Here is a 14232-nt window from a genome sequence, read left to right as displayed (position 1 = left end):
TTTCTCACTCTCCTCAACCACTGTGCCAAACTGTTGTCCACCAGTGACAGCAAGAGTTTACTCACCTGACTGTGATGACCCTTAAGGGATAAGCAGGTCAAAATGCGCTTTGTTTTGTTGGGGAAAAAAGTACTTCTCTACACTGATGTCAGTATGCTGAATCTCCAGCAACTTAAATGTCAATCTCGCATCACCCAACTCTTACAAAACCAATAAGAAAGTTCTAATTGTGCAGTATTAATGTGCCCTATTATTAAACTATTATTATTAAAATAACAAGTGCCACTCACATTTATTTGTGCCTAAACTAGCACCAAAACAATCAGTCAAACAATGGTTGGCTGCTGCTGCTCCACTTTCATCTGGAGCATAAATGCTGGAACTTGCATAACTGGAAGTGACCGAAAGTCTCTATACATTTCATGTATGACGTTGTCAAGATGCCTTGACTGCGTAGAGGCAGGACTTTTTGGTTGTCAGTTCTGTTAGGATGGGCTGATTTGTTTTGGTGCTGGTTTAGGCACAAACAAATGTGAGTGGCAAACACTTAATTTATTTGTGGGCACATTAATTAGTAAAATACTGCACAATGAGAATTTTCTTATTGGTTTTGTTCCTGGAGACAATGTGAGAAAGAGATGGAAACTTAAGTTCCTGGAGATTTAGCATATTGACAGCAGGATGGTGTGAAGTGGTCCTTCTTTTTTTTTTTTTTTTTTTTTTTTTTTTTTTTTTTTCCACTTTAATTTTGTTGCATTTTTTTTCACTTTTAGAATTGTGTGATTGGTAAGGAAAATTGTAATTATAAGGGTGTATAGCACCTGCTTTGATTTCTGGTTTGCACTACAGTATTGTGGGGACACTTTTTTTTTTTTTTTTTTTTTTTTTTTTAAAGGGGCAGCTGACACGATACCTTTTTGTTGGGTAAGAATTTTAAGTTTGGGGAGGCGCAGGGTATTTTGTCAAGTTTCTTCACAAAGTCTGAAAGCTTTGTGTTGCCCCTACCACTAAGGTGTTTTTTACCTAAAGAAAAAAAAAAAAGGGGCATGGCTTTTAAGAGCAAGGAGAGTTCTCTCATACACTTTCACTTACAAGGCTTTAATTGGCTGATTATTTAGATAGTGAAACTGACCTGACAGATTGGGGACAGAGACTGGGAATCGCAGGTATACCTGACTCCAAATTCTAAAAGCCACACACATACAGCAAGGTTTTGGATGTTGTCAAATCTAACATCTCTGTAATGGGATAAGCTATTCTGGAGTGAGCATAATTTAAGTGGATTGGTTTTTGTGAGGCCCAACTTCAATTTAGATATTCTCTAAAATTTAGATAGTGACCTTCCAACAGCCACTGTGTGTGTGCAGCTTTAAACGTATTGTGATTCTATACTTTGCAGCGACAGTAGCTAGGGATAATGTAAATATTACCACAGCTATTGAGTAGTTGTAGATCTTCTACCCCCCTTACATCTTATACCCCTATCATCTTCTAATCCTTTCCCTCCTCTTTCTCCCTGGCCTCTGCTCCCATCTATCCCATCCTCCCTGGAAGCGTCACTCCTCACCCCTCGTCTCTGTTCGGCTTGTAGTGACTCAGAAAAGACTGACGCTGCCTCAGAAAGTGATAGCGAAATTCCTGCAGAGGAGGAAGTTGTGAAAGAGGAGGAAAACAAGAAGGTGAGATTATGGGGATGTGAATAACAATATAAAAGGATTGGAGGTGAAAGTGTTTCAAAGAAAAGTATATTTTGTGGCTGTAGTAACCTTTAGGGCTTTATTAGCTCAGTACACTATAACGCAATTTTTTTTCTATATCTAGCAATGAGAACTGAAATTAAAACATTTTTCACATGGGTGCTCTCCAGTCCTTTCAGCAGGGGGATATGTGAAAAGATCCCCAGCTGAAGCAGAGCAGAACAGATGTCACGTTTTATGATGTGTCTTTGTTTAGTGTTGAACTCTAATGTGCTTTCTGGACCCATTACTCATTAGATCTATCCTATCATACTTTTTTTTTTTTTTTTTATTTGGCAATATATCTGGGTGAAAACCACACAAGGAATGGCTGCTATATTGAACACTATACTATCACAAGGGAGGGCGTCCTGTTCTTTCAGGTTGTACATGCTCAGTGTGTAATCTCCTCTGTTGGAGCTGCTCAGTTTATAGGCAACAGAAGCGACTACATTCGTTGAACTGAAAGTGAGCCCCGGCTGGAAAATGTGTCGGTTTTTTTTTAAATTTTTTTTTTTTTTTAGTAATGGTAAACAAACCCTTCGAGAATATCATACCACGTTTTTCCCATCTTCAGGACATATACTGTATGTGTTTTTTGTTTTGTTTTTCTTTACTCAATAGCCTCTTGAGTGCCTGCAGTCTGAAACCTGGTCCCCCTATAGTTTTTAGGAATTATATAATTGAAGTCTTCCTCAGGTCTATTGGGTGGGGCTGACTCCCCTCTCCTTGTTATGAAGGATCTCCATGTCAACTTGGCTATTTTTTGTTACATACATTGAACTCATTAAAGACACTAACTGTAGAAGCCTTAAACTCACTGCAGAGCCATCCCCTACAGCAGGGTTTGAAAAAGTCGCTTGCCAAATGCGAGGAGAAATTCCTCTGTAGCGAGCACAGATGAAGCATGGAGTGACTGCACCTGCGCTCCAAGCCTCATTGTGAAGCCAAGTTCCGGTTTACAACTTCTGGTTTCCGTAATGTATACTCTAATGTATATCCCAGCTCCCCTGTACTCCATTATAGTGATATGACATGTATACAGTAATGTATATCCCAGCTCCCCTGTACTCCATTATAGTGATATGACATGTATACAGTAATGTATATCCCAGCTCCCCTGTACTCCATTATAGTGATATGACATGTATACAGTAATGTATATCCCAGCTCCCCTGTACTCCACTATAGTGATATGACATGTATACAGTAATGTATATCCCCCCTCCCCTGTACTCCATTATAGTGATATGACATGTATACAGTAATGTATATCCCAGCTCCCCTGTACTCCATTATAGTGATATGACATGTATACAGTAATGTATATCCCAGTTCCCCTGTACTCCATTATAGTGATATGACATGTATACAGTAATCATTACTGTATACATGTCATCACTATAATGGAGTACAGTAATGGATATACATTACTGTGTACAGTTCTATATTTTGGACTCTTCTAAAGAAAAATGTAAGGGGGTGGGGTGGGGTATGGGGCGGATCGGGGCAAGGTTGGGTGGGGCAACTGGTGGAGTTTTTTTTTTTTTTTTTTTTGTGACTGGCTAGTAGGTCTGAACTCAAAATTTTAACCCCTGCCCTACAAAGTATTTGACACTCCAGAAGCCCTAGATTAGGCCAGGCCACTGCTCCCTATGACATCTCATACCCAGATTCTAAATTCCAAAAGTATCTCCATAGAGGCTCCATAGTCCCCTGCTGTTACCTTATTAAAATTGGAAAGGGTAATTTCAGATTTATTTAAAAAAAAAATTCTTAATGCAGTTTACTACCCTGCATTTGAAAGATGAGCCTGCATCCTTCAGCCCTGCTTCTTTTTAGAGCTTCCACAGCTTTCCTCTATGCAGAGTGGAAGCACCCTGAAGGTCCCTGGACCCACTTGAGTGTGCTGAAACTATTCCCCCTTCTAGAGGGAAATTAAATGGTGGGTCTGTCTTAATCATTCATCACAGGTGAGTTGGTTAATCCTCAGGGTTATACTGCACCTTCAGGTGATTGGACACTAGCAAGTAGCCAAGCTTGACTTGGCTCTGCATAACCCTTCCAGCTGCAAGCATTGCTTCAGTTGTTTGCTGTCTGCGACATCAAAACGCACTGCAATAGTGGGAAAATGCACTATGCTTACTCAGATGCCATTCATTTTCAGTTGCACCTAAATGCGGTTCTGTCTTGATTGTCACATTCCAGTAGTGGCAAACCGTATTGCGTGAAACTTGACACCCAGAAGAAGTTCCTGCTCCTTTTTGGCCGACAAGCTTCGCATGATGTGGTTTGATGTGATTGCAGTGCGATTTTATCTTGTGACAATCGCAGCAGAACCGCATTTAGGTGCCATTAAAAATAAATGTCACCTGAACACAGGTAGTGCATTTTCCCATTATTGCAGGGCGTTTTGAGATTGTAGGCAGAATCACAGCAAATCTGCCTGAGATCCCAAAAGGCCAGATGTGAACAAGGCCGGACTCTCTGCTGAGACACAAGATCTTCTAACAACTGCATTGGGCTGCTGAGCCTTAGTGCTCTAGATCAGATACAGTTCTCCTGATTAGTCGCTAAAGATTGCTATTCCTGGAGGGGCTATAGCCAGATCTGGGTGAGAAAGACCTGTGAACTTGTTTTATGCTCACTTTGGCAGGTGGTTGTATCGCTTGAGTTAGCTGCAGATGCTATACAGGTTCCAGGCTGTGGCATAGCCAAGTCCTGATTACCCTGCAGCATAACTTAACTAGGATTTGGTAAAGATTAAGCTGTCTGCATCTCATCTGCATGACACGTAAGTTGTCCCTTTTGTTGGGATTTCCAGTACTGGTTATCCTTACTTTGGGTTGAGGGGGCCCTTGGGCACAGTCAGGTTTCTCCACCATGCTGTTAGCTTCAGGGCTCCAGATCAGCTGGCACTGCTGCTAGAAAACTCAATTCTGTTTCCATGCTCTGCTAGTCAATCTGTTGGGTACTGACTGAACACATGCCCTAGTTTAACCCTCTTGCACTCCACTGGTTCATCCTACAGATGCAGCCTCCCCTACCTCCTCTGCACAAATAGCTCAGTAGTGACACTGCACAGGTGCGTCCTGCACATCTGTACTACTCTGTAGTAGTGATGGACCAAACAAACCCCTCTTGTTTCGCGGTCGAACATTCAAACCTACTGAAAATTCGACTGTGAATTTCGAACAGGGACTATTCACTAAGCAGTATCTTACTGCATCTGAGTATGCGGCAAGATACCGCACCGCTACTAGAATACCGCATGTTATAGTAAGTCATGCTGTATTTTAGTAGTGAAGACATTCTTTAATGTTTCAGCTGTCAGCGGGGTTCCCCACTGACAGCTTCATTAAAAAAATTGCGTGGGGGTTCATTCCCATTCATACTAAGCCCTTCAGGTCTGGTATGAATTTTGAGGGAAACCCCCATGCCAAGATTTAAAAATATGGTGGGGGGGCACGCGCCCCCTAAAATCCATACCAGGCCCTTATCCAAGCATGCAGCCTGGCAGGTCATAAAAGGTGGGGATGAATGAGTGCCCCTTCCCCAAAGTACCTTGTCCCCGCTACCCATTCCAAAAAAAGTGTAGTGTAAAAATGACAGTCTTTGACTGATCCTTTTATTAAAAAACAGAAATGAAAAAATTGCCCCTCGAAGTAGATCCAAAATCAATCACTTCGCCTGCCCCACTGCAGACCAAAAAAAAGCTCAGCTCTGGACGCTGGCTCCCATTGTCTGACAGCTGCACTGAGGTTCTTCAATACTTTTGCCAATTATAGCGCAGTATTTCTTTGGTCAATCACAATGCACTGTTAAGGCTCAGTGCATTTGTGGGGCCCGGCGGGCCAAATACATGAAGCCCGAACTTACTGTGTAGTTATGGCCAAGTGGAAGCACTGCAAGTATGGAGGAACAATTTTCGGTTCGGGCCCTTTCTGGACTGGACAGTGGCTGAATAAAGACACGCCAGTAGCTGCTCGACTGTTTTCAGCATGGACCGCAATGCGTTCAGAGACCTTAGGCCTCCAGGTGATGGGATACATGGAGGCTACCCCTCTCCCATGGATCTGATACTGCGAGTATGGCAACCTTAGTGGGCACAGAAAGTACAGCAGATAAAAAAAAAAACTGTAGGGCCTCTGCTCTTACATTACCGCTGTAGACAGCCTTCCTTCCAGAATCTCATTTGTGGGGGCAACAGAATGTCTGGCCCTGATTCGAAAGCCGCATCTGGGTTTATCACTCCTTCAGGGACTTTTTCCTCCTGTACTGTTGTGTAAAAGGAGAAGCTGTGCTGGATCAACTGGCTACTATGTGTAAGGATTACGGTGCAAGAATTGTCTTAAGAACACTTTGGCCTCAAATGTATTCCAAAATCCAGAATTTTTTTAACCACCTTTTTGTGAAGGAAAATCCACTGTGGTCTCTTGAGCTGTCGAAACCCTTGAGGCCTAGGGCGACAGGGCTAGGGTCTTGGAAAGCTGGGTGCTTTCCAAGCCAGCCAAGTCCTTTCCATTGCATCTTCAGACCAAAGATCTGTACAATGTCTTTTCCCATCCAAATAAGTGTTGCTGTTTGTTCAACAATAGCTGTTGGAGGCTAGCTTCTGCAAAAGGCAGTCCCAGCTATGGACCCTGTTGTGTCTTGTCTAAATAAGATCCTTGCAGTGCCTGAGGACCATTCTCCAGTGTTTAAGTAACCTGTGGATAAAAAGAGGTCCCTTTTTAAATATTTATTTATCTTGGCAAGTTCAGCCATGCAACATGCCTTTGCATCTATAGGGGGTTGTAAGGCTTTGTTGGTTTTGGGCAAAGCACATGGCTAAAAAACCTAGGACTCCTAAGCCTTTCCTTGGCTAGACAGCTATGTGAGCTCATTCCTGAAGCTTTACATATGTGTGTATGGTTTGGGAGATTCTCTTCGATAGCTTCTTTGCCTGGGACATCTACATGGAGTAGGTGTTGTGGTCAAAATGCTGGTCACCTGGAAGATCCTGCAAAAAAAGTAGCTGAATTTTATGCCTTTATGAGGGCAAATGTATTTTTGGCAATGCCCTGAATATATTTATCCAGAACATTTATAGGAGGCCGGAATCCCGGAGAAGAACTAGGGGATGTGTCCAGATTCATGCTCTAAACTGACTGTTTTTCCTTTTTTGCAGTGTAGTGAGCCTGTTTGGCTTACTGATGGGTTAATGAGCTCAGCTGTAGCAGGGTAAGGCCTCTGGGCTCTATAAAACTCCCAGGCTGCTTAGGGGGAATGTTCCAATCTGGAACCAGATTTCTCTGCAGGACAGACTGGGGAGCAACCAACCAATACTGTGGTGAGATTAAGTCTGTGTAACTATGCACTTTGAGATACTCAATGTGAACGCTATGTGTCTGAGCAGTGGTAGGCTGTACCCAGACAAGTAGATAGGATCCTGTGTTTGCAGTTAGACGCCCAATGTGGCAAGGCTTTTTCTGTGGTGTTTTTTTTTTTTTTTTTTTTTTTCTTTTTTTTTTTTAAGCTGGTTTGGATATCTGCACTTTTGTGATCACCAACCTTGTAAATAAAGCACAACTTGTTTTACCAAGATCCTGCTGTAGTGCTGTGCCTTTTTCACTGTGCTCCGACTCATCCAGAGGGTCACGCACAACCCGCTACTGCGCTAATTCCTCGCCGAGGAAAGAATACTCTTACACTAAAGATGCAGCAGAAGCTATCTTTGGCTGGGTTCCTTTAGAACTCAAGAGTTAAGGTGGATTCTTTGTCAGTTCAAAGGACATATTTGTCAAAGGAAGCCCAGATTCTGATCAACGTCCTGAAGCTCAGGGTGATTCGGCTTACCCTTGAGCACTGGACAAATCCACATTTTGTTGCTGGCTGTTTGCCAGTGTCCAGTCACTTGAAGGTGGACCACAACCCAGTGGTCTGAGTACTTCACAGGGCACAGGCAAAGTTAATTCTTAAATGGTGTTTTTACAAGTAAGCCAAAAATCCCATTATTCCCATCATAAAACCACCACTTTACAAATCACCTTAACAGGGAAACCATTATACAGGTTGTAATGACTTCTTAGAAGCACCTAAGGTTATGTCCCACATGGGTCCGATGGCCATACAGATGTGCAGAGCACTCTGGTGGAACTGCGCTGGCTGAGTTGTGCATTCTTGTGTCTTTGGGTAGTTTGCTTCTCTGGCATTCAGGTGCAGAAAGCAGTCTTTGCCTCTGGTTCCCCATTCAGTTGCTCCTTACCTCCCTACTGCACAGAATAATGTATTTTCGCCAGTCTTCCTGGGTTTCTCCCTGCCCTGGAACCCTTCTTCATTCCATGTGTTTGGTTTCTGGAACTGTGCCCCATCTGGGCCTGCACTCCCTTCCTTCTGGAAGATCTCCTGTCCTTGGGATTTGTAAAGTCCCTTTTGGTACATACCTCCTTTTATCTCTTCCCTCCAGAGGGACTCTCTGACCTACAGTGTGGACCAGTAGCCATTCTGGTTATCCCCTACCTGGATGTAGACCTTTTTGTCTGTGTTGCTCGAGTGCCTCTGCTACTTCTCAGAGCTTCAGCCCTTGTCTTTTAGTCTAGCCCCTTCTCCTGGCATATACACTGTTATGGTCTCAGATGACCACCTGTGAAAAATCAGCTTTATGGATCCTTGTAGTCAGCACCTTCCTGAAGGATCTGGCACCCAATCAGGCTTCTCCAGGTTTCAGCATTGGCAGTTGCCTGTTGGTGGGCGAGGAGGTTCAGCTTTAAAGTAGAACTATAGGCAACTCCCTTTTTTTTGTTTTTTGTTTTGTGCTGTGATTCTTCAGGCAACTGACTGGGGAAATAGCCTGGTTCCTGTGCTGGAAAAGTCAGAATATACTGTACAGTATTAGTCTCATTTGCATGATCTGAAATCGCTGGAGAGCCCTGTGCTTCCCTGGATTGTCCAGTGTAATGCACTAGTTTCTGTCTACAAGTGCCTTCCATTAAGGATATAGAGTATGTCTAGAAAACAGGGTGATTCTAGCGGCTATTTGTCTATGCATTGCCAGTCAGTGATCCTTAGTGTTGGTGGGTAGCACAGTGGCTAAGTGGTTATCACTTCCGCTTAGTAGTACTAGGTTCGTTGGTTCAAATCCCACAGCACTACCTGCCTGGAGTTTGCATGTCCTCCCTGTGCCTGCGTGGGTTTCCTCCAGGTATTCTAGTTCCTCCCACAATCCAAAGACATGCTGGTAGGTTAATTGGCTATTGTCTAAATTGGTGTGTGTGTGTGTGTGTGTGAGAATTGTGGACCTTTTTTAGATTGTAAGCTCCTTGAGGGCAGGGACTGATGTGAATATATAATATGTATGTAAAGAGCTGTGTATATTGACAAAGCTATACAAGTACCTGAAATGTATAACATAAACCCACCCCTTTTTACCATTCTCCTCTGTGAGAAGAAAGATGCATTGCATTTTTTTTCTCCTCACTAGAGGAGTCTGAAGTTTTGACAACCGGTTCTAAATGTGTGGTGTGCCAACGAAAGAATGGTATTTTAGTTTGTATGGGCATGGTTATAGAAATTGAATGTTGAGATATTGAAAAGTGGGGGAAAAAAAGAATGACATACATATTTGAGATTTAGACTGCATTTCATTCTTGTAAGGTTTATTGAAATGTAATATCTTCTGGCAGGAAGAAGAGGATGAACCTGGAATGTGGGAAGAAACCTTTAAAACTCATACAGACAGCAAGCCTTATGGTAAGAAGGTTTATGGCAAAGATGCTTACTTTTTTTTTCCCCCTCATAAAATAAATATTTTAATAAAAGAATGGCAGAGGTCACAAGCAAGAGGATGATTGCATAGTAGGAGTGCAGTGGACTGATTGCCAAAATATATGTACTGCTCAAAAAATTAAAGGAGCACTTTTTTTAATCCGAGTATAGCATCAAGTCAATAAAACTGGGATATTGATCTGGTCAGTTAAGTAGCAGAGGGGGTTGTTAATCAGTTTGTTGCTTTGGTGTCACCCCCAAAACAGGAATGGTTTTACAGGTGGAGGCCACTGACATTTTTTTCCTTACTCATCTTTTTGACTGTTTTTCATTTGTTTTACATTTGGCTAGGGGCAGTGTAACTACTGATAGCATGAGGCGATACCTGGACCATACAGAGGTTGCACACAGGCCAACTCCTCCAAGATGGCACATCACTACGTGCCATTGCCAGAAGGTTTGCTTTTGTCTTCTAGCACAGTCTCAAGAGCATGGAGGAGATTCCAGGAGACAGGTAGTTATTCTAGGAAAGCTGGACGGGGCCGTAGAAGGTCCTTAACCCATCAGCAGGACTGGTATCTGGTTCTTTTTTTCTAGGAGGAACAGGAAGAGCACTGCCAGAGCCCTACAAAATGACCTCCAGCAGGCCACTGGTGTAAATGACTCTGACCAAACGATCAGAAACAGATTTCATGAGGGTGGCCTGAGGACTCGACGTCCTCTAGTGGGCCCTGTGCTCACTGCCTGGCACCATAGAGCTCAGTTGGCATTTGCCATTGAGCACCAGAATTTGCAGGTCCACCACTGGCACCCTGTGCTTTTCACCGATGAATGCAGGTTCACCCTGAGCACATGTGACAGACATGAAAGGGTCTGTAGAAGCCACGGAGAACGTTATGCTACCCATAACATTCAGCATGACCATTTTGGTGGTGGGTCAGTTATGGTCTGGGGAGGCATATCCATGGAGGGGCGCACAGACCTCTACAGGCTAGACCATGGCACCCTGACTGCCATTAGGTATCGGGATGAAATCCTCTGACACATTGTCAGACCCTACGCTGGTGCAGTGGGTCCCAGGTTCCTCCTGGTGCACAACATTGTTCGGCCTCATGTGGCGAGAGTATGCAGGCAGTTCCTGGAGGATGAAGGAATTGATACCATTGAATGGCCCCCACGCTCGCCTGACCTAAATCCAATAGAGAACACCTCTGGGAGATCATGTTTCAGTCTATCCGACGACGCTAGGTGGCACATCAGACTCTCCCAGGAGCTCATTGATGCCCTGGTCCAGATCTGGGAGGAAATACCCCAGGACACCATGACAGATCCGTCATCTCATTAGGCGTATGCCTCGACATTGTCAAGCATGCATACAGGCACGCGGGGGCCATATAAACTGCTGAGTACCATTTTGAGTTGCTGCCATTAAAATTCAGCAAGATGGGCTAGCCTGCCGCAGCATCTTTTTCACTTTGATTTTCGGGGTGTCTTTGAATTCAGTCCTCTGATGGAAATGAAAAATTATCCACCTACAAACAATGGGGCATCCTTCCGTTCCTAACACATTACCCAGTCCATATCAGTATAGATATCCAGCATGATATTTTTCCCCATTTAAAATCTGATGTGTTTTCAAAGTGTTCCTTTTAATTTTTTTGAGCAGTGTATATTGTATAACCACACATACACTCCATTCATGTATATTAGGAACAAATATAATCAAATTAATTACATTTTCTTGTCCAAAAACTAAATTGTTCAGGCTTTACTATTTGGATTGCACATAAAGGCTTACTAACTAAGCTTTTAAAGGCCAAAGCACAGCAGCACCATGCACACTATATTAAAAAAATAAAATAATTGTATGTAAGGGCCCATGTATATAGCCTTACTAAGGGCCACGCTGCTGCTTTAAAATTAAAAAAACGAAACTTGGTCACATGACTTAATGTTAGAGCACTGGAGGATGCTGCGGACTGCAAAATAAGGAAGTGCATTTTTTTTTTTTTTTTTTTTTTTTTGAGCCTATTCACACTTGTGCGACTTGTAATGCGACTTTGGGGTCCAAAGTCACATGACATGTTGCATCCCATATTTTCCAATAAGTACCAGTCATATCTGTGCTAATTCAGGTCACAGAAACTTGAAAGTAGTTCCTGCACTACTTTCTTCCAACTTTCACTTTCATACGTTTGGTTATTTTTGTGTATACGGCCTTCTTCCAGATTTGCATGGATAGGAGCTTGTCATCAAGGAGCCTGGGTGCCTTTTGCTGGTTCTTGCAGCTGGCCCCCTGAGGATGCAATGCATGTGCATCGGGGGCTAGCTGTATGAACCTGGAAGAGACAGCTGGTTCCTGATATTAGACATGAAAAAGGCAGTACATGACTTGGTGGTGTAGCTGCAGATCACTAAAGAACACTGCTGGATTCACAGGGTGTGAATGTGTTTTACTGAGCATAACCCAGGAAACCAGGTAAGAGGGGATTAAAATCCATTTATCTGGAAGACACTTGTCAATGTACACATCACCCCATTTATGTGTCCTGAATGTTTTGTTGCTTCCTCCACTTGTCACTGTGCCAAGGTTAACTCCTAGCATTTGTTTATTGCTACCAATCATATTTTTACTTTGGTAGTTGTAATAACTGAACTTGTCTGAAGGCAGTGTTCAACATGGGCTTTATTTCAGAAATTTTGCTAAGTGAAGGCAGTTACTGTTTGTGGTTCTGTATACAGATACTGATGGAAGACATAGTGGCCAGTGGGAAGAATTGCGCAGTGCAGCAGGGGAGCATTTATTTGACACTTGGAATTGTGTGCAGCATTCAGAAGCACTGTGTGTGACTTATCAGAACGATCAAAATGCTTTTCATCGTCCAGTCCCCATTACTAACTTGCCATGCCCCATTCCATACAGTGTACAGTAATGTGTGGAATTAAACATCTTGGTAGAAAGGGCTCTACTTCCTCATGCCAGAGCTGAACCCAATGACTGATTAGGTAATTATCGAGAAGCTGCAGAGGAAGTGAAAAAAGCACAAACCTAGAGAACCTAGATTTTTGGGCACAGCTTTAAAATATTGTGATACTAATGCTGGCCACATGCACATCGTTCAGATTCCTCCATCCATACTGTACAGTTCCAATGGATTAATGGCCCACTGTGGCTATTGTATTCTGATAGCAGATTTTTATATCTAAATTGAAGGATATCGGGTGGGAGATTGCTGACAAGGTCACTCACTAAGAAAATTTGAGCTAGTTTATCAGGATCTGCCTGAAATTCAATCAGCATATGGCCAGTTTGCCTTTCAGAGGCAGTCGCATGCAAATATGAAGCTATTTGGTTATAGAGCTGAAACTCCTAAGCACGGTTGCATGTCAGGAAGTGCATTTCTTATTTTCTGGAGAGATTCAAGGAAAAGATTAGATCATTTTTGCTTAAACCGTACTCTTGTAGGAATATATACTGAGTATAAAATGTTTTGCTCAATCTTCACTTTTCAGTATAGGTATCCAATGATGCATCCTCTGCATAACCACAATAATATAGGGGGAGGAAGGTACAAATAATTCTATAGTCTTACTGTTCCTTCACATTCAACTTAAGTTACCAGCTTTATGCACTTTGTTTTGTGATCCAATATGTACGTCTCCCATGTACCCGAAATCTAGCCAGGATTTATATTGGGGCAGGATCAGACTGTTCTTGCCAGCTGTATTCAGTGTTGTCAGATACATTAGACTTTTGTAGGTAATAAAGTCTTGCATCTTTATGAAACCTCTACAGGTCCTTCTTCATTGGGTCTAGACTTCTCTCTACCAGGATTTGAACATGTTTATGGAATTCCAGAACATGCAGACAATTTAAGACTACGAACAACAGAGTAAGAAGTTCAAAATGTTTTTTTTTTTTTTTTTTCCTTCACTCTTTTCCATACAGTACAGACGGGTAGCTTCTTGGGTAATTCAACTGGCTTGCTTATTCACAACTTCCAGTAGAAATTTACTTCCTGTGGTGGTTTTGTGTTTTTTTTGTTTTTTTTTAACTCTAAATTTGCCCTTGTTTTTTTTCAGGAGCACAGATCCCTACCGCTTATATAACTTGGATGTCTTTCAATATGAACTGTATAACACCATGGCTTTATATGGGGCTGTGCCACTGCTCCTAGCTCACAACATTCACCGCACTTTAGGTATCTTCTGGCTCAATGCTGCTGAAACCTGGGTAGATATTAGCTCTAACACTGCCGGAAAGGTGAGCAAATGGCGTACTAAATGAAAAGCGAAAATCCTGAAATATCAGTTACTTGATCATTTTATCATTCTGTCCTATCAGACTCTCTTTGGGAAGATGCTGCAGTATATGCAGGGAGGTGGAGAGACCCCTCAGACAGACGTGCACTGGATGTCAGAGAGTGGCATCATTGATGTATTCCTCCTCCTAGGACCTTCTCCAAGTGATGTGTTTAAGCAGTATGCCAGCCTCACAGGTATTTAAACGTAGATGGTTTGTGATCAAATAATATGTATGACTTTGCTTATTGTCTCCTTTGTTTACTTGCAGAGAGGTATCTCCTTGAAAAATAAAAACCCTTTAAAGTAAACCTATACTGATCTCTTTTTAAAGTAAACCTATACTGATCTCTTAAGAGGCTTAAGTATATTTTGCTTTGTTAGCTCTGAAAAGCTCAGCTACACTGTTTTCTGTGCGAGTACTGTATGTAGTAATTAAAACCAACCA

General features: G+C 42.5%; 1 protein-coding gene across 2 annotated transcripts in view; it reads left to right on the top strand.

Moving 5' to 3' along the window:
• The window catches only part of GANAB (glucosidase II alpha subunit), a 65286-nt gene that overhangs the window by 36218 nt on the left and 14836 nt on the right, over positions 1-14232 (top strand). For both annotated transcript variants that reach the window (XM_089652883.1, XM_089652884.1), the window contains 5 exons: positions 1592-1679; positions 9401-9467; positions 13279-13375; positions 13566-13746; positions 13828-13981. In XM_089652883.1, the coding sequence (XP_089509009.1) occupies positions 1592-1679; positions 9401-9467; positions 13279-13375; positions 13566-13746; positions 13828-13981 (587 nt within the window). The remainder of the gene's footprint in view (positions 1-1591; positions 1680-9400; positions 9468-13278; positions 13376-13565; positions 13747-13827; positions 13982-14232) is intronic.

This window comes from Staurois parvus, unplaced genomic scaffold (assembly GCF_062004578.1).
Source record: "Staurois parvus isolate SC_StPar_1 unplaced genomic scaffold, SC_StPar_1.0 ptg000694l, whole genome shotgun sequence".
Classification (NCBI taxonomy): Eukaryota; Metazoa; Chordata; class Amphibia; order Anura; family Ranidae; genus Staurois; species Staurois parvus.
Note: the sequence above shows the minus strand (reverse complement) of the source record. Positions and strands in the feature narration are given on the sequence as shown.